The 26575-nt window shown below is 35.7% G+C and overlaps 1 protein-coding gene across 3 annotated transcripts in view; it reads right to left on the bottom strand.

Annotated features, from left to right (window-relative positions):
• The window catches only part of LOC131675196 (mediator of RNA polymerase II transcription subunit 16), a 391451-nt gene that overhangs the window by 104814 nt on the left and 260062 nt on the right, over window positions 1–26575 (bottom strand). For all 3 annotated transcript variants that reach the window (XM_058954093.1, XM_058954092.1, XM_058954094.1), the window contains 2 exons: window positions 20382–20528; window positions 20106–20313 (listed from right to left, as the gene is read on the bottom strand). In XM_058954093.1, coding sequence (XP_058810076.1) covers window positions 20106–20313; window positions 20382–20528 — 355 coding nt within the window. The remainder of the gene's footprint in view (window positions 1–20105; window positions 20314–20381; window positions 20529–26575) is intronic.

Below are 26575 nucleotides of genomic sequence, written 5' to 3'. Positions count from 1 at the left end.
GCGGCCACATTCAAATGGTCCAAGGGTAAATGTGCGCGCAAAGTCATCGGTTCTGCTTTGAAAAAAGCTCGTACAACCGTTAAAAAAGCTGGTGGAAAAGCAAACATCAATGTTCCACGAATTCTGCCAATATCAACTAAGATGGGTGGAGCTTTGCCCTTCCTCATACCACTTTTTGCAGGCTTGAGTGCAACTGGCGCTCTAGCTGGTGGCGCCGCGGGAATCGCAAAAGCCGTGAACGATGCAAAGTCTGCAAAACAGCAATTGGAAGAGAACAAGAGACACAACAAAACGATGGAGACCATTACTCTGGGAAAAGGCCTGTATCTCAAACCTTATAAAAAAGGCTATGGACTTTATCTCAAACCTTATCTGGGATCAGGTTTAAAAAAAAAAAAGTTCGAAATAAATTTACCGGATAGAGCCCTCACAAATGCCGACTTGATGAAGTATGCAAAAGTTTTGAATATACCAAATTTTCGCGGAGTCTTCATGAGAAATGACTTACCGAGTTCTGGACCATATTATCACGAATCAGCTATAGTCAATCTTGACGGCGTCGAAGGAACAGGAACGCACTGGGTGGCTTATCGCAAAATCGGAAATAACGTCACATATTTCGATAGCTTTGGAGATCTTAGACCACCTATTGATTTAATGATGTATCTTGGCGATATCGAGATCAAATATAATACGAAAAGATATCAAGATTTCAATTCTCACGTATGCGGTCATCTTTGCTTACAGTTTTTGTGCGAGGGTATAAAAGTAAAGGCAACGTGAAAATATCGCTAGTATGTTCACACAGTCATGGAGGATTCGTTAACTCTGACGCTCTCGGGTAATTCTTCACTGTTGGAAGCGCACTATTTCCCACCAATCGAACTATCACAGCATAAACATTACAAGTTGGGCTTAGTCGAGTTTCTAACGTTCAACTCGATACCTAATATCGACGTACATAATAATAAATTTTACGTCGCAAATCAAATTATCGACATACCTGTCGGGACCTACGAGATCGACGACATTGATAAATTTCTTCGCAAAGCTCTGCAGCCTCTCCGTACTGATAATAATAATAATATAATATTTAGTTTGAAACCAAACAACAACACCTTGCATTGTACAATCAAGTGTTCCGAACCTATCGATTTTCGTCCGCAGAATTCTATCGGACGATTGTTGGGTTTTTCACAACGTACATTAGAGGCAAACGTTTCTCACAACTCTGATCTTCCCGTCAGTATTCTCAGAGTGAACGCTGTGAGAGTCGAGTGTAATATAACCGCTGGAGCTTACTTGAACGGAAACACCGTTCACGATATTCACGAATTTTGTCCAGCAGTACCGCCTGGATATAAAATTATTGAAATTCCCTCTCGCGTGATTTATCTTCCAGTTACGAAAAAGTCTATAGATTATTTACAATTACGCATCGTCGATCAAGACGGAAATTTAATTAATTTTCGCGGTGAAGTCATAACCATCAGATTACATCTCAAAAGCGTATAATGGGAATTGTTTACGATTCAAAGAGTGGTAGGGACTATATAAGCATTGAAAAATGCAAACCCATCATCAGTCGTCGACTGAAATTGAAAACGTCAACACGACGAACTCCAGTCATCAATCGTCATCGGAAAGCGAAAGCTTTAACACGTCAAAGCATAAAGTTCCTAAAAAGTCTTGGGTTAAGAGTAGTTCCAGGTGGAAAATAAATTGCCTAATTTTTTCTTTTTGCTGCTTCTGCTTTCAACGAAACAATGGAGAACATTCTCGAAATACAGTCACCTGTCGTCTTCGATGAATCTTTGGCTCATTACGAGATCCACGCTCATCAACCTTACACCAATTCATCGTTCAAAAATAGTGACGAGATTCGTATATCAATTCAACATCAAGACTTGTGTCTTTTACCATCTCGCAGCTCGTTACACATTTGTGGACGATTACGCAGCAACAATAACACTTTGTTAACGAATACTGATTTTGTTAATAATACCATTTGTCACATGTTTGAAGAAATTAGGTATGAGCTGAATGCTATAGAAATAGATAAATGTAAGAACGTTGGTCTCACAACCATTATGAAGAACTGGTTATCTCTCACTCCAAGTCAAACCTTGATTGCCGAAAATGCCGGATGGATAAATACCTTAGAACAAGAGGACCGTAAAATAACTAATGCGAATGGCGACTTTGACATTTTGATTCCTCTGAGCTTCATACTTGGATTCGCTGAGGACTATCGCAAAGTGCTAGTGAATATGAAACATGAATTAATTCTCGTAAGATCGAGTACTGATTTAAATGCAGTTTATCAAACGAAGAAGACCGTGGCTAACGTTGAAGCTTACGAAGAATTCAAGATTAATGTAACACGTCTCGAATGGCTTATGCCCTATGTAACTGCATCGAATGCAAAGAAAATACGTCTACTCGACTTTCTAAAAAGCGAACGAAGTATTTCAATGAGTTTTCGTAGTTGGGAACTGTACGAATATCCAGCGCTGCCTGCAAACACAAATCACGTCTGGACAGTTAAAACGACAAATCAGTTGGAGAAACCACGCTACGTCATCTTAGCCTTCCAAATCAATCGAAAAAATGAACCAAACTCTAACGCTAGTATATTTGATCATTGTAACATCAGAAATGTAAAACTGTACCTCAACTCTCAGTGCTATCCATACGGTAATCTCAACATTGATTTCAGTAAAAACCAGTACGCAATGTTGTACGATATGTATGCCAATTTTCAAAACGTATACTACGGTAAGGATGCCGAACCGATGCTCAAAAAACTCGAATATAAAAATTACATGCCACTCGTAGTGATTGACTGTTGGAAACAAAACGAATCATTAAAGACTGCTCCAGTAGATGTGCGCTTGGAGTTCGAAACCAGAGAAAATATTCCCGAAGGAACTACAGCGTATTGTCTTATTCTACACGATCGCATCGTTCAGTATAATCCGATAAATGGAGATGTGAAGAAACTTATTTAGGAGGGGGGGGGGGGGGTATTAAAGAATTGACTCTTTCCTTAAGCAGCTCAGTAGTAGCTTTCTATCGCAATGGAGTACGTAGTGGATATGCAAGGCTTCATGATGCCTGGCAAAACTTATGCCGTGAAAGAGGTAGCGATACTCCCACTTAACTACAACGAAGAACCGCTCGTACGCTTGTTCAAACCTCCCTTTCCATGGCGAAGGCTAACGGAGAAATATAAGCGAGAAAATCTCTGGTTAGAACTCTACTATCATGGATTAACATGGAACTCTGGCGATTATAAATACGAAGAGCATAAATTCATCATCACAGATACACTCAAAGATGCCACAAAAATTTTCGTTTCCGGAGATTTGAAAAAAGAGTGGTTAGAACGATATGGCCTCAAAGTTTTCGATTTGAATGATTGGGGCTATTCGCCTTTCGAAAAATTAAAATTAGTTACCGTGTGCCCTAATCATAACGGCAAATACGTAACGACATGTGCACATCAAAACGTTAAAATAATGAAAAAGTTTTATATCGATGGCTGTTGTATGGATTGGGAAGAGAGCGATGAAGTTGTTGAAGGATTTCTATAGTGATTTTGTTTTTTAAGTAAATACTTTGTAGAATAATATGTATTTTTTTAAGAACATGTAGAATAAGATATATTTTTTATCAATAAAAAAAATTTTTGTTTCAATAGATACAAAAAAAAATATTCTTTTATTTTTTATTAAACCATCCAAAAAAAAAAAAAAAAGCGAAATTCTTCGCTGACTCTGACGATGACACCAGCAGTAGCAGCAGTTCATCTTTTTATAATAAATTTTGTATTTTTTTTATCAACAAAAAAAAATTTATACAACATAGAATTTAGACAAAAAAATGTTTATTTATTAGTTGAGGTGGTGTACAATGATGACATGTATAAATATGATTATTTCTTCTTTTCGTTATTGAACTGCTGATAGCCTTTTTGTTCAGGAAAATTTTTAGTATTGCTCGAAAATTTCGAAATACTTTGTTTCCATGTCGATGATTCTTTGTTCTTCTTTTCGTCCGGGTCTTCCTGTGAAAGACGAGAGTACTTTACTTTAGAGTAGCGATCCATTTTATGTGAATGCTGGTTGATGAAAGATTCGATAATTCTTACGCTGTGCTATTTATAGTAGCTTACAACCACGAAGTCTACAAATAAAAGAAAGTAAGCAGGTACTTGCACGTTTTTTCTATTAAACCATCTTCGATAGATAAGACTCGCATGCACGCACACACACACACACACACACACACGCGCGCCCGCGCGCACACATCGAACATAAAAAAATTATTATTCGTTATATACCAATTATAATAAATATTTATGTATGTATTAGCGCTTGGGCCCTCCCCAGCAGCAGCAGCAGCAGCCGCCGGCGCCCCCCCCCCCACATATCAATCGCGTGTGTAGCCAGTATACACAATACAGTATTGCCCGTGGTAACAGTGGCTGTAGCTCCAGCGGTAGAGCATCGGCCTGCGGATTCGGAGGACGCGCGTTCGATCCCCCGATCCGTCCGTTTTTTTTCAGATAAATCTAAAAATTTTTAACACACGCGCGCACACACACACACACACACACACACACACACACACACACACACACACACACACACACACACACACACACACACACACACACACACACACACACACACACACACACACACACACACACACACACACACACACACACACAATAAGAAAATCAAAACGCGAAACACAGAACGCGCGCGCAGTGCATAGGAAATCAAATCAGTGGGAGAGGGGGAAGTGCTGCAGAGAACGCGCACGCCACATCAGATCAAGCCACATCAGATCAACTCAGTAGGGGAGGGGGGGGGGGAGTGCGTAGAACGCACCGGTATAACTCAGTAGGAGGAGGGGGAGGAGGTGATGCGCGCATAGGAATCAAATCAGTAGGAGAGGGGGAAGAACGCACGCCACATCAGATCAACTCAGTAGGGGAGGGGGGAGTGCGTAGAACGCATCGGTATAACTCAGTAGGAGGGGGGGGGGGAGGTGAGTCGACAGCGCACGGGCCGATCGGGAGGGGGGGGGAGGTGAGGTGAACATGCACACACCTCAACTCACACGCTTCAACTCAGTGAGCTAGTACCCCTCTGAGTTGATGCCCCTCTAGTTTACCTACTTTGAAGTTATTGTTTTCTTCCGCGATAAAGAGTTTTGGGTGTTCTGTTCTTATGAACTCTCTATAGCATTTCAATATTTTATCTTTGGCTGTTAAAGCAAAGGTCGTGTCGCTAGTGTTTACCATGTATATTATGTCGTCATTGTGTGTGTTAAAGTATTTTGTTACTGGACCTTTATATAAAATATCGTAAGTGTTAGTAAAACATTCTTCCTGAGGTAAAATGTCCCAAAATGTATAACCCCCGTCAGAGTCTACGCAAGTTGTGTCTGAAAATTTACATATCGTTCCTGAGCTTAAATGTAATTTGTCATTACTCAGACAAATTTTCGCATAGGCTTGTATTAATGTGATTTTAATTGTGCCTTGAACAAGTACCTTGCTCCATGATCCGAACCTGTCTCCGTAGGCTACGCCGCTGCTGCTTCCTGCATCGCCAGCGAAGTCTATGCCCTTGGTTGTTATGGCGTTTATTTTTAAATCGGCAATCGTATGAAAATTGTCATACTTAAAAATTCTCGTTTCGTGGATAGTTTGGCATTGTTCATGGCTCAATTCATACAAGTATTCCTGTTCTCCGTTTTGTTCAGGTTCGAGGCGTCCGAATAATCCGCATTGGTATATTGTCCGATGGATTTCAATTTTGCATTGATGTACTGGAACGTTTCTAAATTCGGCTGCTTGGATAAGTTCTATATTTACTATTGTTGAGTTTATGGTTTCGGTGTTAAAGTCGCATTCGTCAGCGTCCAGTAGGGAGAATGTTGTGATGTTAGTGTTTGTGGTGCCACAGTGACATCCAATGTATGCATAAGTAATTTGAAAGACTGTAATGAATAACGTTATTTTTGAATACATGATTTGTTTGTCCTAAAACAGAGAAAGGTTTATCAGTTTATATACTCTTGTGTAATATTAATTTATTAGCATGAACTGTATTCGGTTTTCCACCCTTATTTATTGTTACATTATATTTATCTGTGATGTTTAATATTTCAAAGGGACCCAGGTTGTGATTCTTTTCTAATTTTCCTGGTTTAGGTTCTTTAATGAGCCACACTTGATCTCCTATTTTGAAATTGCAAGGGTTTATGTGGCGATCATAATATTTTTTGGATTTTTCTTTTGCTGTTATGAGGTTTTCTCGCGCTAAGCATGCAATATCCAGCATGTTTTGTATAAGTGTTGATAGATAATTATTGAATGTTGGCAATTGTTCTGAAGTTTTTAACGGTTCACTAGATGGTAATCGTGGTGGATAAGCGAAGACCAGTTCATGCGGAGTAAATCTATGTGCGCTGTGAACGTTTGTGTTGTAATGAAATTGGGCTAATTCTAATAAATTGTCCCACCCATTCAATTTTTGTACTAGAAAAATTTTTTAAATATTCACAAAGGGGGTGATGTGCTCTTTCTAGGGAGCCGTTTGATTGTGGTGAAAATGCGGTTGTTTCTATTTTTGCAAATTTAAATCTACGAGCAATGGCTTTTAAAATTTTACTTGTAAAGTTTGCTCCTCTGTCGGTGAGGACTACTTTTGGTGAACTGAAAATACATATAAATCTTTTGATTAGGGTGTCTGCAATTGTTTCTGCGGTTTGATCAATGAGTGGAACAACTATTATGAATTTTGAGAGTAGGTCTTGTATTGAAAGCATGTATTTGTTCTGATTATTAGTAACGTTTACAGGTCCTACTATGTCCACTGCGATTTTGTCGAATGTTTTCATGGGAGTGTCCGTTATTATCATTGGTTGTCTAGTTTTTATTCTTTTTAGTTTGTTTCTTTGACAAATTTCACAATTTTTAATACGGTTCTCTATATCAGTTTTCAGATTTTCCCAATAGTATTTGTTCTTTATTCTGTTCCATGTTCTGTTGATTCCCGAATGTCCTCCTAGTGCGCTTGAGTGATATTGGTCGAATATATTGTCTCGATCTGTGAGTTTTACGTAGTCGATGTAATTTAGGCAAATGATAATTTTAGTTTTAGAAGTTTCGAATGTTGTTGTTAGAATGTTTTCTATTTCGGTCCAGTGTATGTTTTTTTATTGTAGGTCTCTTGAGATGCTGAATGTTTTTATTTTCTTGCGAATTATTAATGTTCTTAATAATTTGAAGAGACCTTTGAGATTCTCCTTTATCCTCATAGCGGACTGTCTTGTGTCAAGACAGGCTATGAAGATATTTTTTGTTCTTGACTGTATTATTTCAATTTCCTGGGGTTGTAGATTTTTGTCTAGTTGTATCTGTTTGATTTTTATTAGTCTTTCTGTTGCGTTATCTAATGATTGATGTTTGTTGTCGATAAAATGTATAATGTTGTCTTTTCTTGATTCGATGGGTTTTTTCGTAAATCGAATGTTATGTTGTTTCTGTGTTGTATTTTCGTCATTTTCCATATGTACTTGTGCTTGTGTAATATTTTTATTTCTATTTTCTTTTTCTTTGTCTTGTTTTCTTTTTATTTTGATTTGTTCCTCTTGTTTTTCTTGTTCATTTGTTACTATTTCTTTTGATTCTTGTTTTGCTTTTTGTGCTCTGGTAACTGCATTTATTTTTATATCTTCTATCGGATTTCGTGATAATGCATCGGCATATGTATTTATTTTGCCAGGTTTGTAGATAATATCGTAATCATAATCTGCTAGTTTTAGTCTCCATTTTTGTACTCTTGAATTGTTATCTGCTGATTTGAAGGATAACAATGGTTTGTGATCACTAACGACGGTAAATTTGTTTCCATATATGTAATTTTTAAATGTTTTTATTGCGAATACTATGCCAAGTGCTTCTTTTTCGTATGTATGGTATTTTTTTTCTGCTGATTTTAAGATTCTTGATGCGAATGCTATTGGTCTGTCATCACCGATCTCTCCTTGAGAGAGTACACAACCCAGCGCGTAGTTTGAAGCATCTGTTGTAATGATGAATGGTTTTTCCATATCTGGGTATTGAAGAACTGGAGTTGTGCATAGGGCGTTTTTTAATTTTTCAAAAGCTTCTTGTCTTTCTTCAGTCCAAATAAATGGTTGTTCTTTTTGCAGTAAATCTATGATAGGTTTTGCTATTTGTGAGAAGTGTCCAATAAAGCGTCTGTAATAGCTTGTTAGGCCTAAAAATTCTCTGATATTTTTGATAGTTTTCGGGATAGGAAATTTCTTTATTTCTTTTATTTTCTTTGGGTCTGTTTTGATACCTTCTTCACTTATAATGTGGCCTAAGAATTCTACTTCCTTTTGGAAAAATTTGCATTTACTCGTTTCAATTTTTAATCTTGCTATTCTTAATTTTTCTGCTATGAGTTTGAATCTTTCATTATGTTCTTTAACCGTATTTGCAACGATAATTATATCAACGATGTACAGGTAGCAGAACCCTTCTTCCAATAGGTCTCCGAATACTTTTGTTAGTGCTCTTTGGAAGACTCTAGGTGAGTTTATTAGTCCGAAAGGTAATACTTTGAATTCAAAACGTCCCAAGCCAGGGATACTAAATGCCGTTTTATGTATATCTGACTCTTTCATTTTTAGTTGATGAAATCCGGAAACCATATCGATGGTGGTGAAAACTTTGTTTTTTCCTAATCAGTCGAAAATTTCCAATATGTTGGGTATAAGATATGGGTCTGGAATAGTTTTTGCATTCAAATTTCGATAATCTATCACCATTCTCCATTTTTTCTTTCCGTCTTTTGTTAATCCCTTTTTTGGCACAATCCATACTGGCGCGTTAAATGCACTTGTTGAGGGTCTAATTAAGTTATTTGTAATTAGCTTCTTTGTTTCATCACATGCGATTTGCTTGAGTGTATATGGCAGAGGAAATTGTTTAACATATACTGGTTTATCATTCAGTTAAATTAATTTCGTGTTCTTCTATGTTGCATTGGCCAAGTTTATCTCCTTCTAACCAGCATATGTCTTCAAATGACAGTATTAAATTTTTTATGTTTTCTTTTTTTCGTTGAGTCAGGTGTTCTAAATTTATTGTATCTATCAATTGCTTTCGTCGTATTGTTATTTCATGTTCTTGTGTCTCTTTGTGTGTAATTTCGTTGTGCATAGTTGTAAATATATGTGTCGATTTTAAATTAGTTTTTTTAGGTGTGAATTTTTCATTGATGTTTTTGAAGTTATTTTCTATATCATTCATAATGTGAAGTTTCGTCATTTTGTCATATTTTCTGTCGATCTCTCTTGCAACGTTATCTCTCAACGTTTCGCAAAAATTTGAATAATCATTAATAGTATAGTTCTCCTTGGTTTCATTGGATTCGTCTTCCAGGGCTTTATTAATATTTCCAATAAATTGTGTCAAGCTTGAGTTATAGTTAGGTTGAGATATTTTTGTTTCTGGATTCCCATATATTTGATCATTCGTACTATTTTTCGTTTCTTTTTGTATGTCACTTATTATATTTAAGATTTGAATTACATCTTTATGTATTGATACTTCTTTGCTGTGTGTAATCGTATTTGTTTCGATATCATTTTTGCTTACTATGTATCTTTTATCAAATGCTATGGGTTTCCATGTGTCATGATGTTCATTAATTTCTTTTGATGTTTGTACTGTAAATGTGTTTGTTTGATTTCTGCTAGTGATTTCTTTTAATGGCACTTTTTGATTATTTATTTCCAAGTAATCTCTATCTAATCTTAATTTATGTTTGGATAAGGTATTTATTCCTATTATTCCATCGTAAGGAATAGAAAAGTTATCTGGTGCTACATGGAAATCAAATGGTTCATCTGCAATATACATTTATGTTGAACCTATTGTTCTTATGGCGTCTTCTGTGATTCCTGATATAGATATTTGTTCATTTCTATTTAAATGCTTTTGTGGAATGCTGCTATTCTTGATAATATTTAGTTGTGCTCCACTGTCTACTAGTAGTTGCAGTTTGTTATTCAAATTTGGTTCAACTATTTCTATGTACTTGAGCAGGTTTTTTAGTTTGACAATGTATATTTTGGTACAGTCATTTGTAATTTGTTGGTTAATATCAGTACTATTTTTAGCTATATCTGTCTGTAGCATGGTACTCTCTATTTCCTTTATATTTTCTTTGAATTTGCTGTATATATCTATGTGATGTTTTGTTTGTGTTGGGAGAGTGAGTGTTTTGTCGTGGAACGTTTTTATTGTCTGCTCATTCTTTAGGCGTTCCTTCCCAAAGGAGCTCCAGAGTTTTCCGAGTTTGTCCCATGTTTGCGACATTGTTCTGTTGTATGACCGACACCTTTACAAATTCTGCAAAATATTCTTTCTTCTTGTAATCTTTTAATTTTTTCACAGTTATCTATGTTATGTCCTGTTTCGTTGCAACCTTCGCATGTGATTGAAATATTTTGAGGTGGATAATTTTTTAGTGCTTGTAGTTTCCTACATTCACTTGCTGTGTGACCTATATTATTGCAATAAGCGCAGAATTTTTTTCTTTGATCATTGTTAAAATTGTTTCTGTAGCCGTTGTTGTGGTTTCTATTGTAGGTGTTATAGTTTTGCTGATTTTGCTGAGGGTTTGCAGTTTGTTGTGTATTCGCGATTTTTCTGCAGAACTTTGCTGAGTGACCTAATTGATCACATAATTGGCACTTGTAACTTGATTTGTTTCTTTGTTCTGTGAAATATATTCGCGCTTCTTCACAATCTTGTTCTTCATGTCCCTGTTCTTGGCATAGGGTGCATATTCTATAAGGTGATCTATTTTTACCTGTGGTGCAAAATTTGATAGAGTGACCTTTTTTATTACATTTTTTACAAAAGACCTCAGGGCATTCTTGCGTTGAATGACTTCCTTCTTCACAAATATCGCATTTGTTTACCTTTTGTGTGATCTTATTTTTACACTTGATGGCTTCATGTCCTGTTTCTCCACATTTCCAGCGTTTTATGTAGTCGGCAATGTAGGGGCATTGACCTACCTCATGTCCTAATTCTTGACAGTATTGGAAATGGATATTTCTTCGTTTGTTCAGTGGGCAAGCGCTTATTGAGTGTCCTTTTTGGCTGCAGTATTTGCATATCAAATTGATTTTGTCTAATGAATTTTTACGATTATTAGAAAAGTGATCTGATCCTTTACAATAGACGCATGCTGCAGAATGGCAAAATAGCGCTTCGTGTTGGGGGTCATGGCAAATTTGACATATGATTTTTTTTGGTAGTTCAGGTCTATTATAATAATCATTGTATTCGGCATATGTGTTATTAATTGTCACATTGTCTGTTGCTTTTCTAATATTTATGTCATTTTCAATTTCTATAGCTTTTTTGGACATTTCTTGTATGTTGTCTCGTTGCCCAGTTCGTATTTTATCTCCGTTCGCATTCCTTTTTTAAAACATTTTGCTGCGTCCGCATCTAATTCTTCGTAGAAATTCTTCCTGGCTATTTCATTTGTTTTTTGTATTCTGTATATTTCTTTTATTTCTAATACTAATTGACATAATCTATTTGTGTATTGAATAACTGATTCTGTATTTCCTTGTGTTATTTTGCGTATCCTAGCACGCAGTTCGTGCATGTCTTCTTGAATTAGGTATAGACTTCGTATTGCTGTAATTAATTCGTCTATTGTTTCTACACAGTTGTTTCCTAAAGCTTCTTCTGCTTCTCCCTTCATTCTCACTTTCAATAGTTCTACTACATTGTGTTCATCTTGGTCATCTACTAAATTTTTTACTCGTCGTAGTCTCCTGATGTACTTTGCGGGTGGCATATTTTTGCCATCGATGTTCGGAACATAATTTACCAATTCCTTGAGTGATAATTTGATTGGGTGTGAATTTGCCATATTTATTGGGTTTGTTGCTGGGCTTGTGATACGTTGGTTTCCTTGAATTTGTCTTTGAATTTACTGAGCGTTTCTTTCAGTCTCCTTTTCGTTTATGTATTGTGTTTTGTTTATTTTTCTAGTGTCTTTTTTTGAGTCTTCGATGTTCTGCTGTTGGTTAATAGGTTCGTCAGAGTTTTTTGATAATGCGTATTTTGTGTAGACAGATTCTTCGTTTGTGTTTATGCTGAATAATATATCTTTTGGTGTCCCTAATATTAGACTTTGTTCACCTAAAAATCCTCCGATGTCTGAATATCTATCGTGTTTTTCTGAGTCAAATGTGTCAAACGTCTGGTCTAATAGTGAATATTTGTCTGAATCAGTGTAGTCGGTTTTGTTTGTTTGTTTTTCTGTTAAATCAACTAATTGGTCAGCTGTTGGTATGATTTTCTTTATTGCTCCTGTGTTTTTCTCTTTTCCTACGATTTCTTTTTGGGTCTTGGTCTTAATCGGCGATCTTCGTAGCTTGTTACTCTTTTTGAAAGCTATCTCATCCAGTCCTTTTTCTAAAAGGTCTTCTAATTTTGGATTCTTGTCGATTTGTGATCGCGTAAGTTTCCTAATTATGGATGCTGTGTCCTTCGTTGTGCTGGACTTCTTGCTCATTTATTGCACTTTCGTAATAAACGGAATAAACAAAGGGAATTCGACAAAATCAAAATAGAGTGAAGCAGGGAAAATATATAAAATAAGAAAAATTATTGTTGGCAAAAAATTATGGTAGAAGTATATGGAAACACAATTACTTATTGAGATGGCAAAAATAATATAAAAAAGGGGAAAAAGAAAAGAAAAAAGGAAATTCTATCTACGTATGGTATTTGACCTACTAGCTGAAAATTATTTCTCGGTCACTTATTTCTGCTGTTGTCTTAATTTCACAATTTTGCAAAATTGCAATTTTGAAATTCGGTCACTATGAAAGAAAATGACGTGTGCTGCTTACTTCTGAAATACAACACCTACTCGTATATCCGCGGTTTTCGAACTCTCTCTTTTCCGTTTGACGTGTTAATTCATTAATAAGAACTAAGTTTTAATATATATCAAAATAATTTTCTTTATCTCAATCGAATGTATTTTTCGTACTGGAACCAATTGTTACGTTTCGTGCATCAACTACGAATAGCTAAAGAATGAGACGTTCCAATATGTTGAATAGTGGTTGGATATGTCTCACTTATAATAAATGTATGTGGAAATGTATGTCTGATAATTGCACTACCTTGATAATCGTAGTTTTTAATTGTTGACAGAAATGCAGCAGGCTCTAACTGCTTGTTGAATTGTATGAATGTAGCAGGCTCTAACTGCTTGTTGAATTGAATAAATGTAGCAGGCTCTAACTGCTTGTTGAATTGTTTTGGGTAGGTTGTTGAATAATTACTTGCACGATATTACTTTGTAACAGTCGCGAGTTTATTAAGTAAAGTAATCACCAATTGTCGGACCGGTGTGTACGGAGTTGAGTCTTACAGGTACTTATTGACTGACTGACGGACTATTGATCAACTGCCGAGAGTAATTTGTTCATTCCTTTTTATATCTTCTATAGCTCTTTTCAGGTCAGTATTGCGATCTGGTGTGACATTTTGTTTTTGCTGAATATAAATTTTGCGTTTGGTGACTTTATTTAGGCGTGTCATTTACCTCGTGTTTCGTCAGCTTTTTGCTGACGTGCGAGTATTTCAACAGTTTTGAATTTCATGAATGTGCATTTGTTACAAAAAAGGATGCGTCGTAAGCCGTAACACTTATTTCGGAGTGTCATTCACCTTGCGTTTCGCCAGCTGACGTGCGAGTAGGTTAGCAGCTTTGAATTTCACGAAAACAATACAATCAATAACATTATCATATTATACATGATAAAGTACATCGAAAATCAGTATCACACTTTTATCATTAGTAACATTATATAGGCAGAACTCAAAGATTGAATTATCTATCCAACCCTCGATTTTCCAAGTGGTACGCATAGACAAGAGAAAGTTTGTAGTTCAATCGTAAATTTTTTATGATATAATAGTTCTGGTCATGTGCTTTGTTCTCAAACACATTGCAAGCCTTCGTCGCTGATTAGCATTCATGGAGCATAAATAGAGCGACGTTAAATAAAAAAAAAAAAAAGAAAAAAATATTTCTGGTGATAAAGATATGACACACGTTTTCGATGTAATTTTTTATGTAGAATATGATGATGTTATCGGTTCTATTGTAGAATTGATCTAAAAAGCAATATGAGTGAAAAATTGGATTTCAGAAGTTTTTATTTTTTTTATATATGGTTTACCACCTCTGAAGATGTGAAAAATATATAAAGGTATTTTCTGAATAAAAATAGATAAAATATATTTTCCATCCCGGTGTTGTTCTTAGTTTTTTATAAATTAATTTTTTTATAAATTAAAAAATTTTTAATTGTTCTAAAAATTTGTATTTGGTACCAAAACTTTTTTGGACGTTAATAACCCTACGATTAAATTTTTCTATTTTCTGCTATCGTGACGTCTCATGGTCTAGGAGTCTGAAAATCTATACGAAGAGGTCTTGATATGTGCGGAACATAATTACTGTCATTTTTTCAAAATCGTTGGGGACAAATTTCCTGCATATTACACTTCTCGCATAAATTAAAAGAACGAAGAAAATTTCTAATTTTTTTAGCAATTTTCAACAGGCTGTATTTCAGTGATAAACTGTCGTACAGGAAATAACAAAATATAGATTTTGAAGCTTGAAAACCCTAGATTTCGAATTTTCTGGTTACAAATTTTTCGGAGTACCTGTAGCCATGCAATTCTTGGATAAAGCACAAAAAAAAATTTCAAGCAATCATTCGACAGGCTATTCAAGACCCTTTTGCTCCAGCAAACGTCATCGCTCGAAACTTCCCAAATCGTCAACAACAGCGAGAACAACAACAACAACGACGACGACAACGACAGCCGCTAAATAATTCTCGATCGATGGCAAGAAATCGTCTTCGCGAATCTGGACTCCGTGGTCAAACTGCTACCCGTGGACTGATGTTGACCGTTGCACATTGTAAAGCTCGTCTGCAGTACGCTTACAATCATGTGAACTGGTCAATGAGAAATTGGAACAGCGTTTTTTTTCTGACGAGTCTCGATTTCACCTGCATGGTAATGATCGAAGACCTCCAGTTTGGCGTCGTACAGGTCAACGTTATCAACAGCATTTTATTCGTCCCATAGTGCTTACGGTGAAGGATCGGTGATGGTTTGGTCGGCAATTTCACGGGATTCTCGTACTCCTTTAGTGGTTGTTCGAGACACTCTCAATGCTAGGTGTTACATTGACCGAATCTTGCAACCTCGTATGTTACCGTTAGTACGAAACAGGAGAGGATTTATTTTTATGCAAGATAATACTAGGCCTCACCCAGCGAATACCACCCATCAATTCTTTTAGAATAATAACATTAGATTGTTGAGACATTCTGCAATGAGTCCTGTCCTGAATTCCATAGAGCACGTCTGGGACATATTGGACCGCCGATTGCGTCAAAATTATCCCCATCTGAATAATTTAGCAGAATTAGAGAACGCTCTGATAAGAGTATGGCATCAGATCCCTCAACGGATGATCCAAAATTGTATTTCGAATATACGATAAAGGTTGCAAGCTGTAATTAGGAGTAGAGGCGGGAACACTCGATACTGAAAACATACACATTACACACTTTAGAAAATGAGTTTGGAGCCGTTCAATACTGTGAAACTGACAAACCACAGGGTCTCATTTTTTCCAAAGAATCTAACTCACGTGTGTGAGCACAAAAGAAGCATAAATCCAATCGTGCAACTTCCACATGGTATGCTTCGGATAACACTAATGCCGGCGGTAAATCAGTAATCAATCAGAAACCTTGTTTGTCTTGAAAACAAAGAAAAGAAAATTTTATTTCCAATCAACCATGACAAATTTTTGTAGGAAATCTTCTGCAGAAAACGAAACCCCCTGTCCATTCGCTGGGTAACCAGTAGTTTCAGAGATATCGGTAGTTGAGTGAAAATAGATCCTTTTGCATTTAAAATTTGATATCTCAAAGACAAATGGTCGTATCTGACAACCGCGAAAAGCCAATTTAAACTGAATGAACAGGCTATGCGACCTATGCATTGGTCTAGCTGGAAAAAATTTTTTTCCTGTCCGTAGAGTAAAATAATAATGTAAAAATTTTGTAACATTTTTTTTTCGTTCTTTATCCAAGAATTGCATGGCTACAGATATTACGAAAAATTTGTAACCAAAAAATTCGAAATCTAGAGTTTTCAAGCTTCAAAAGCTATATTTTTTATTTCCTGTAAGACAATTTCTCACTGAAATACAGCCTGTTGAAAATTGCCAAAAAAATTAGAAATCTCTTTTGTTCCTTTAAGAGAAGTGTATATACAAGGTAGCCAATTTTAATTGCCCCACGAAGATATCTCGATTAGTAAGCTATTCTCGAAAAAAAAGTATCAGACAAAAGTTGTTTAACTTTGAGGGGATTATGTTTCGGTGATATTGCATTTGACCTCGAGCATATTTTTACAAGGTTATTTCAAGGTCAATTTTAAGTAGGAACACCTGTTTTTGATGGCAGGTATACCGATTTCCCTTTCTATTTGTCTGCTGCTGATGTGAGGATCCAGATGGACAGCCGCTAGAACAGTTAATGTGCGAGCATCCGCACAAATCAAAATCGCAGCGTCTGCGTCGGTGAATATGTCCGTTTCGAGCTCATCGAGTTAATCGCCATAAAGTTGTATAATCAGGATGTCCTATTCGGAAAACGTCGAGCATAAATTCTTGTCGCTGCTCTGTGACTAAAATCTAGTCGAGAACTAAAATCATATCAATTTCTTGAGGAGAATAGTCGGCCATATTCAAAATTTTAACTTTAAATTAGACAATTAATACAATTTTCGATAAACAATCAAAAAGAATATGCCAAAAAGATGCCACAACAACCGGATCAATAATAATACCGAAAGTACACAATTTAGGATACCTAAAAAACTTGTAGAAAAAGAAATAAGATTTTTATAAAAATATCTGCAGTCTACTACAAATGGGAATTATCGATGAATTATCTTTTATTTTCAACAAATATGAAGAATTCTACATTGGAGACTGTGGTATGTCAAAAAACACTTTAAAACACTGTATCAAAATTTACTATGATTAATTTCCAAGTATGTTATATTATTAAATACCCTGAAGAATACTAATCTTGCTAGATTCACTATGATACTACAGCGTAAGTTTTACCTTAGTTCAAGTGAATTCAATTGCCTAGAATTTTTAAGTTATTCATCGAAGGAACTATAAGTCATAAAAATTGAACATTACCACCAAAAGTTGATGAATGAATTTGTTTTTTTTATTATCTGTGAATTCCACCCCTTTCATATCTTTGTTAAAATTCTATTAAATTTTAGTAGCAACATATATTTGAATTCTAAGGTTAATGTTTTATTTATTTTAGAAATAATTATTTTGTATCTTTTTATTTTCTTATAGCAATTTATTCAACAGCTAGATTGTACAAAAATCGATAGTAGTAGAGGGAGGTTTTTTGATATTGTAAGTAAAAGTTACAATTAGTTTATTCTGTATTATTTGGATAGTACATTATTTATTGCTATAAGCTTGGCCCCAAGCAATAATGCCATAAGTAGCTACGCTCTGCAATAGCAAGTAATACATTAGCAGTAGAGCCTTGTGACGGAGAATTTTCAGAGTAATTATCCGTCGGCCTAATTTCGCGCCACAGTTTACCCTGTGGATCTAGATATTGTCTATAACTTTTCTTTCAGAGCAGGGTGCGAGCAAAATTAGCGGAAATGGACCCTACGAGGGTGGTCCGATAAGTACTTAGCTTACAAAAGAAAAATGAAAATTTTGGAAAAGTGGCGTTTTATTTTTTAAAATAGTCTCCTTTTAGTTCGATACACTTGGCCCAGTGATGCTCCAACTTCTTTAACCCGTCTGAAAAATACGTTTGCTCGAGGTCTGAAAAGTAGGCTTCCGTGGCAGCGATTACCTCCTCATTCGACTCAAATTTCTGCCCGGCGACTGACTTTTTCAAGTTTGAAACAAAAAGAAGTCGCACTGTGCTAAATCTGGAGAATACGGTGGATGGGACAGCAGTTCGTAGCCTAATTTGACCAATTTGGCCATGGCGGAGGTGTGAGCCGGTGAGTTGTCATGGTGGAAGAGCACTTTTTTCTTCGCCAAATGGGGCCGGTTTTTCTGCAATTCGACGTCGAATCGGCCCAATAATTCGGCATAGTACAGCCCTGTGACCGTTTTGCCCCTCTCCAGGTAGTCGATGTAGATCACACCTTGTGTATCCCAGAAAACGGTGACCATCACCTTTCCGACCGATGGCGCAGTCTTCGCCTTCTTCGGAGCACTTTCACCGGGTAAAGTCCACTGTTTCGACTGTTCCTTGGTCTCTGGTGTAAAAGGGTTAATTTTACCCTACCATTGGTGTAGTTTTTTTAACCTGCGGGATAATTTAGGTAAATAAAAAAAACATTTAGTAAACGACGTCATACTAATTATCTTGGGCACCAGGCGAGCGAAGGCGCTCGAGCTAACTCGGTGGCCAGGATCATCGGTATGAATGTCGTTTCCTGGAGTTTTCCACTAAATCTTTTTAAAAAAGTTTTCAAACTTCGGTGGTTTTTGGGAACGTTGAATACGAATATGAGATTGGCGAAGGCCTTCGAGGTACTTGGTACCCAAGATGATTAGTATGACGTTGTTTACTAAATGTCTTGTTTTATTTACCTAAATTATCCCACAGGTTAAAAAAACTACCCCAATGGAAGGATGAAATTAACCCTTGAAACATATAACATAAAAAACATATTTCAGCCATTTTTACCAGTTGCAGCTGTGCTGTTTACGAATGTGCTGCTTGCTATTGTATTCTCATCAAAAAGCTATAAATGTTATTGTAAATATCATAAGTACTATGTATTTACGGCTAACATACAAAAATTTTGCAGATTCATCCGACCATTATAATGAGTCGATACTACTTCGATTTTAAGAAATTTTTTTTTCTAAAATAGTGGAGTATTTGAAAAAATATCGAAGAATAGAAAGTCATTGAAATTATTTAAAGAGTACGTGTGATTTTCTTAGAAAAATTTGCATCAATTTTTCAAATTTCGAAAAATTGTTAATTTGCAAAATCAAAATAGTTGCTCAGATCTTTTGGAAAAAATAGAAGTGTATTTTTTGAATGATTCCAAGACTTTTTTTTCTTTACCACTTTTTATATAAACTTGTAGCTTTTTATAAAAAAATTCATGAATTCGCTACCAAAAATTTTGCATTTGCGACGCCCTTTTGAAAACTGCGAAGCAAAAAATGGATCGGAAAATCATTTAATCTTGATGTTCAGACATTTATGTCACCAGTTAGTTAGGTCTCAGGTCTTTTCCAGGTCGAAAACCATTTGGAATATTGATTTTAAAAAAATGTTTGAAAAATTGGTGATTTTTTTCAAACTGCATTTTTGCATAGTAAACATTTTTTTTTAATTTTGATGCCACCATAAGAAAGAGTACCATTTGAACTATAAAAATATGTCCTTTTGAATTTCTTTTGTGCGCCGATAGAGTTAGTGATGAACCATCAAAGAATGACGTCCAACAAGGGTCCTCCTGGGCCGAAACGGGATAAATCGTCTAATTTTTTAGATGTGATAAGGTGAATTTTGACTCGCCGCTGAATGGTATGGCAAGACAGTAGAATAGCCTACTGAACAGTATGATTCGAAGTGTTTTTATTGCTATTAATGGCTTTTAATTTGTATGAATGTCTTAATTTCAATTTTTTTGTACACTTAAATTGATATACTTACGAATACTACATTATATAAATATTATACAACTTGGATCATGGATAAACATCTGTTGATTATTAAAGATCAAAAGTAACGAAAAAAAAAGAAATAACCGACCTCATTAGCAACAGCGTTACGGTTTTCTTGAATTTGAATGTTTCTTATATTTTATGCATTTACTTTAAATATTTTCTAACCAATTAAGTGATCGTCAAAATGATGAACTTCATTACTAGGTTGAATTAATTTAGATAGAAGTTGAAAAAGTAAACCCAAAACATCGATGTTATCTGCACTTTTGAGAAATACTGGTAAGCAAGAAGGTCGTAGTAAACCCCAAATCCGAATAATTACTAGGAGTTCTCGTAATATATTAATAGCTTTTTGATCTCTTAAAATTTCATACTATAAAGAAAAATATTATTAAGTATCAAATATCATGTCAATATTTATCAATATTTTATGTAACTTACTCCACTTGATTTATTTTGCAATTTTTGTTCTGGAAGGCGAACTAATAAATTCAAAGCAAAATTAGTTGTCCATTGGATCAATTGCTGTAATGATTGCAAGGTGATAGGTTCAACAGTGAATTCTTTCGGCTCTATGTGTAGCAAAACCTGTAATATGATATTTGAATCGATTAACTTATGTTTTGATTTTATACAATTAAAATTAACTTATTAACACATGTTCATGAGATTAAATTAATTTTGGAAAGATAGTAGTTTATGTGTGCGCCTCAGCTAAAAATGTGTTTCGAATGTGCATGTGAAGTAACCATAATGACTGAGCGCTCTCTTGCTAGATAGAGTTGTTCTAATAATCAAGCTAAACAATTAAGAGCTAAATAAATCTCTAGGTAGTATCATTTTTTATACAGATCAGTCACCTATCTCACTCATTATTCTTACAAATTATTGAACTTAACACGAGATATGCTGCATAATGTACTCAAGTTCCTTGGTTGATCATGTAAGAGGCCAGATGTTTTTATATCAGAAGATGTAATTGTCTAAATCATCTACATATGTATTCACGTGATAATACTCATGTGAAAATGAATTTTTTCGGAAGTATTGACAAAATTGCGGTTATAAAATTTGAAGGCCAAGAGAAATAAAATCATTCAGGAATGGAATATGGCATAACCTGTTGATTTTCGGAATCGCATACATGCTGACATTGATTATGATTTCGAAAATGTTGGAAGCGCACACACAAATCGCGTTATCATAACAAAATTGTAAAGTTCAATTACCAAACCTTTCACATCCAAACATTATACCAATGACTTTCCATCATCTTTCGTGAAAAATTTCCTGAAACTTTGGTGAATTTTGAAAGTGAAAAATTAACGAAAAACTATTTCGAAAAAATTAAATAAATTTTGGCAATTAATTTTTGAAATAATGAGAAAATTTTAAAAATATGGAGAAATTAAACCAAATGTTTATAGAGACGCGGAATGGAGGCTGTTTATCGACTCCTCGAAGCAAAGCCTCAAAGCCATTTTTCTTCACAATGGAAATACCTTCGCACCTCTTGCAATAGCACATTCCATCAAGCTCAAAGCGACGTATGATAAATTGGAAATAGTTATAGAGAAGATCAAATATGCAGAGAACAAATGGAAAATATGTGGTGATATGAAGATCGCAACACTTAATTCAGGACTCACTAAATATCCCTTCATCTGTTTGTGCGATAGTAGAGATCGAATCAACCACTATCAAAAAAGGAATGGACTAGGAGAGGAGAAATGGAACCAGGTTTAAAAATATTATTCGGAAATCTCTGGTTGAGTCCACAAATATCCTCTTGCCTCGACTTTACATAAAACTTGGTCTTATGAAACAGTTTGTCAAACCTCTAAACAAAGATGATGATTGTTTCGCATACTTGGGAACGAAATTTCCGGAAATGAGCGATGCGAAGATAAAAGAAGGAATCTTCGACGGACCACAAATTTGAACTTTATTTGCAGATCAGTACTTTGTTACGAGAACGAACGATACCGAGAAAACAGCATGGATCACCTTCAAAGCAGTAGTACAAAACTTCCTGAGAAATCAGAAAAGTCATCAATATCAGATTCTGTTTAATAAATTGCTGGAGAATTACCAGAAATTGGGCCGTTTAATGAATTAGAAATTATAGTTTATTAGTTTATTCATTTACAACTTATATGTTACATTTGGTTTTCATTTCTTATATTACAATTGTGTCTCGTATCCAGTTTGTGTAATTGATAATGTATGTGTTTTGTGTGTGTGTGTGTGTGTGTGTGTGTGTGTGTGTGTTTTGTGTATATGTGTACGTATGTAGGTGTGTCTGCAACTTTTGCGTTCCCGTCTTCTGCTTCTGTCTGTTCAGCTCTTCTTCCTATTTTTCTGTTGATTAATCTTCTCTTCCTCTCTCTCTCTCTCTCTTTCCAAGATCTGCTTTTTCCGCTCTTCTGTTTATCTCTTTCTTGCATATTTTCTTTTCAACCTTTTCCTTTGTTACTTTCTTTTGCCTTTCCTTTGATCTTATTCTTGCTAATCATTTCATCTATCTTTCTCCTTATTAGGGCTTTGACACCTTTTTCTTAATTCCTATTGCTCCCTCTGCCTTTCCTTTCCTCAATCTCACTTATTTTCTAATTTATAATTGTATCTTATAATTTGTCTTCTAATTTACCTATTTCTTTCTCTTCTTCGATTCTTCTTCTTTTCCATTTTGCTCCATCCTCCAATACCTGCTTCCTCTCGCTTGTGTAGTTGCTAGTACTTGTGTTTTGTGTGTGTGTGCATGTGTATGTTTATGTTTGCGCGTGTGTGCGTGTTTTGTGTGTATGTATGTGTGTGTGGGTGTGTGTGTGTATGTAGATGTGTCTGCGAGTCTTGCTTCTCTGTCTTCTGTTTCCGTCTCTCCTTAGGGTCTTGCAGTTTCGTCCTCTTGTTTTTCTTTTTCTTTCTTTGCTTCGTTTCTTCTTCTTTTCCATTTTATCTCCATCATCCACGCTATCTTTTCTTTGCTTCCTATTATTATTTTTTCCCATTCTTCACCTTCCTTTCTGCTTTTTTTACATTTTTCTACTATGTGTTTCCAATTTTCTTCCTTTTTCATACACATTCTGCATCTCTTATTTTCTTCTTTTTCCCAATATCTGCTTCCTCTCGTTTCATTACCTAATCTAAACCTTTCCCTTATTTGTAGGCCTTTTATTCTTCCCTCTCCTTGAATTTCCTTTAACCTATACCTTTTCATTTCTTCTTTCAGTTCTTTCCACTCGTTTATGTATCTTGATTTTTCTAGTTTTTCTTCTAGTTCTTTTTCTTCTTTTTTCTTTAGCTCATCTCTTATTTCTTCCCAAAACTCTTCCCTCATTTCATCTCCCTCTTCCCTCTCTCTGTATATTTTACTTTTTTCTAGCCTTTCCTCTCTCTCCTCTTTCATACCCTTTTTATCTTTTTCATTTCTTTCCCTTTTCTTTAGTTCTCTCCATCTAATTGTTTTAAAAAAATAATTAAAAAAAGAAGATTATTCTGCCTGACTTTTCAAAATTTAATTTTCGTTCTACGAGATCGAGTCATAGTGCGTGCAACTGTTTTCTTTGTGAAACAATTAGAAATCGAAAACATACCAAAGTTGAAAAAGCAAAAAAAAAGCAATAATCTGTGGAAAAAAGGTGTACAAGGTGCTTTTCAGTCATTCATAGAGGTGTTATACATAAATGTGTGGGTAAAGTGAAAAATATTTTGAAAGTAGCCCAAAAACTTGAAAACAAGGAATCAGATCATGTCGTTTCTTCGTTACTGACAGAAAAATGAATCTTGTCGAAGAAAATACCAATGCAGATAGCAGAAGTATTTCTCTCTCGCAAACTCACGGTAAACCGTTAAAAGTGTTGATAAAACTGGTGAAAGCCAAAAATAAAACAATCTCTGTCGAAGATGTTTCCAATTTACAAAATACCTATAACTTCAGTTTGAGAACTACAAAAGGCGTTGTTTCATTTTTCAAAAATGACACAAGTGATAAAAAAATTTTTGAAACAGATGTCATAAATAAACTCGTATCTAAAAATCACGATGTGGATAAATTTTTTCAAATGGAAAAAATTGAATTTATTCATTCGAAAGCGACAGTTGAAACTTCAGTAATGGAACCTTTGGTGTATTGTAATGGCGTGATGGGTGTTACTTGACGTCTTATTATGTTACAATTATACACTATCGAATAATATTTTGCTCTCGGGATTTCCGTTCGGACATAGTATAGCTAGCAGTATTCGTGTGCGCGACTCGGTGGGAATGAGCGGCAGAGGCTGATTCACGCTGCTTCAGCATGCTGGGACAGCATGCTGCAGTCGGCGTGCTTAGCTAGGTAAGACGAGCGGCTACGAGAAGCGTAAACGTCTAAAGCATATGCACGAGAGAGAGACGGTATGCAAGGGACAAAGGCTATATAATAAACCAGCGAAAGCAGAGCGAAAGAGAATTAGTCAGTAGGAGCGAGCGCTCAATAAAGAAGGCCGCATATTTTTCCTACTGAAATTAAAACCATAATAGAAGTTTGAGAATAAAATTGTTTGAGTTGTGATTAAATATTAGAAGTGTCGAGTACGATTCTTTTAATAATTTTGCGTAAACAAAAAATCACAGAAATTATCATTTTCTTGGGTGTTGCTACACTATTGGATAAAGAATATATTAGACAACTAAAATCATAGGAACTAGCATTGTCTCGCGTGCTACTACAGTATTGTATAAAAAATATATTGGACCAGTTAATCTGATCAGATTCAAAGAAAAAGTGATTGGCCACATCACGAAGCGAATAATATTTTGGACCAATTTATATTTACAATAATAATACGAAGTGAGTAATACTTTTTATGTAACCAAAAAAAATACTAGACATCGCGACGCGAAAATTACGCGTCTGAGAATATATATATATATATATATATATATATATATATATATATATATATATATATATATATATATATATATATATATATATATATATATTCAGCAGAATATATATATATATTCTTTAGCAGAATATATATATTTATTCTTATCAGCAGAATATATATATATATATTAAGCAGAATAATATATTCTACTTTATATATATATATATATATATATATAAAATCGTTTGACTCGCGCGAGGTAATTAGCGGTTAAGCGAGGTGAGCCGCGTTCGGTTCGCGAGAGAGAGAGCGCGTAAGGGGCACTGACCGGGAGGGGAGGTAGCAACCGGCAGTATGACTGTGTTACTCAGTCGATCCGTGCGCCTAACCTCCATCCGTCCCGAGTTTTCTCGTTTTGTTTTGCCACTGACTGACATTGTGATTTGCGCGGGTGAGTGCGTGCGACAGCAGCATCAGCAGCAGCAGCAGCAATAGCGGCAACAGCAACTGCAGCAGCAACAGCAATAACAGCAGCAACAGTAGCGGCAACAACAACAGCGGCAACAGCGTTAGAGGCAGAGCAGCGGAGCAGTTTAATAACTACGTGTTATTTGGATACGGTTGGCCACCGTATCCACGCCGTCGTTGCGGTAGGTGCACCTTCTTTCTCACTCGTTTAGCGTTGTGTTAATTTAGCGTGCGAATCCGCGCAGCGAGCGCGAAGAGTTTATTGTTTTGCGTGCGAGCAGGTAGTTCGCGTTAATCGCGGTCTTTTTCTCTCTCTCTCGGTCAGCGTGTTTTGTCAATCACGCGTGCGTGCGTAAGCCTCTCGGCCAATTCCCCGTGTAATTTATCTAATTGAATAAATCGTTCCGTGGTTTCATTTAAACGAGTTTCCGTTATTGTGTTTAATCCTTTGTCCGGAGGTCGCGCCTAGCTTTGTTTACGTTATATTCGAATTCGCCGGTAACGCAGCACGAAGTGTGTGAGACGTTAGACGGGAATCCTCAATCTAGGTTCCGAAAGCGGCCGCACGAGCGCTACTAGTTAGAGCGACAGCGCCGCCAAGTGGCGAGTTGGGGGAACCCAACTCGGAACATCGAAGAGACTCTGCGCAGGCGCACTCCGAGGCAAGGTAGGTTACTGTGCTTAGAGCACACAGATAACAAGGCGTCGTATAGTCACTTTTAGGAGGATTCAACGATATATTGACTAAACGGCAGCCTGTTACAATTCTGCTTAACTTATTTATGTTATGAAAGAGACTAGAATAAATATTATAATTGTAAACATCCATAAGTGTATCCATATGCTTCCCCACTACATTAAAGAGAATCGCTATTACATTTTTGCTTTTAATAAATAAGCGAAGAACGTTATAAACGTTCAATTATTTATTTTACAAAAACGATATCGAGTATCGAATTATAATTAACACAGATTTCATTATTGACGCGCGAACGGGCCGGGGTGCCCGAAAGCCTGACTACCGCCCGAGTCTAAGGTCGCTCGGCTGTTGAAAGAGCCTTCGTACGGGACAAACTCGACTCGCGCGAGTTGTCACCTATCAATTGGTAGCAGAGCGTGGTTTTCAGGCTTGGTCTTTTCGCTTTTCCCTCGCGTTGATAACATTTTCGATAGTTTATCGAATAACCATATAAATTTATTTATATATGTATATTGGGTAGCATGAGTATTAATGTAATAAGTATTAATACACTATACTATTAGAATATATATATTATGGATTAGTGTGTA

Source organism: Phymastichus coffea, unplaced genomic scaffold, assembly GCF_024137745.1.
Source record: "Phymastichus coffea isolate CEN01 unplaced genomic scaffold, Cenicafe_Pcof_1.1 PCOF00017, whole genome shotgun sequence".
In the NCBI taxonomy this organism is placed as follows: domain Eukaryota; kingdom Metazoa; phylum Arthropoda; class Insecta; order Hymenoptera; family Eulophidae; genus Phymastichus; species Phymastichus coffea.
The sequence above is the reverse complement of the archived record's forward strand: the minus strand, read 5'-3'. Positions and strand labels throughout refer to the sequence as shown.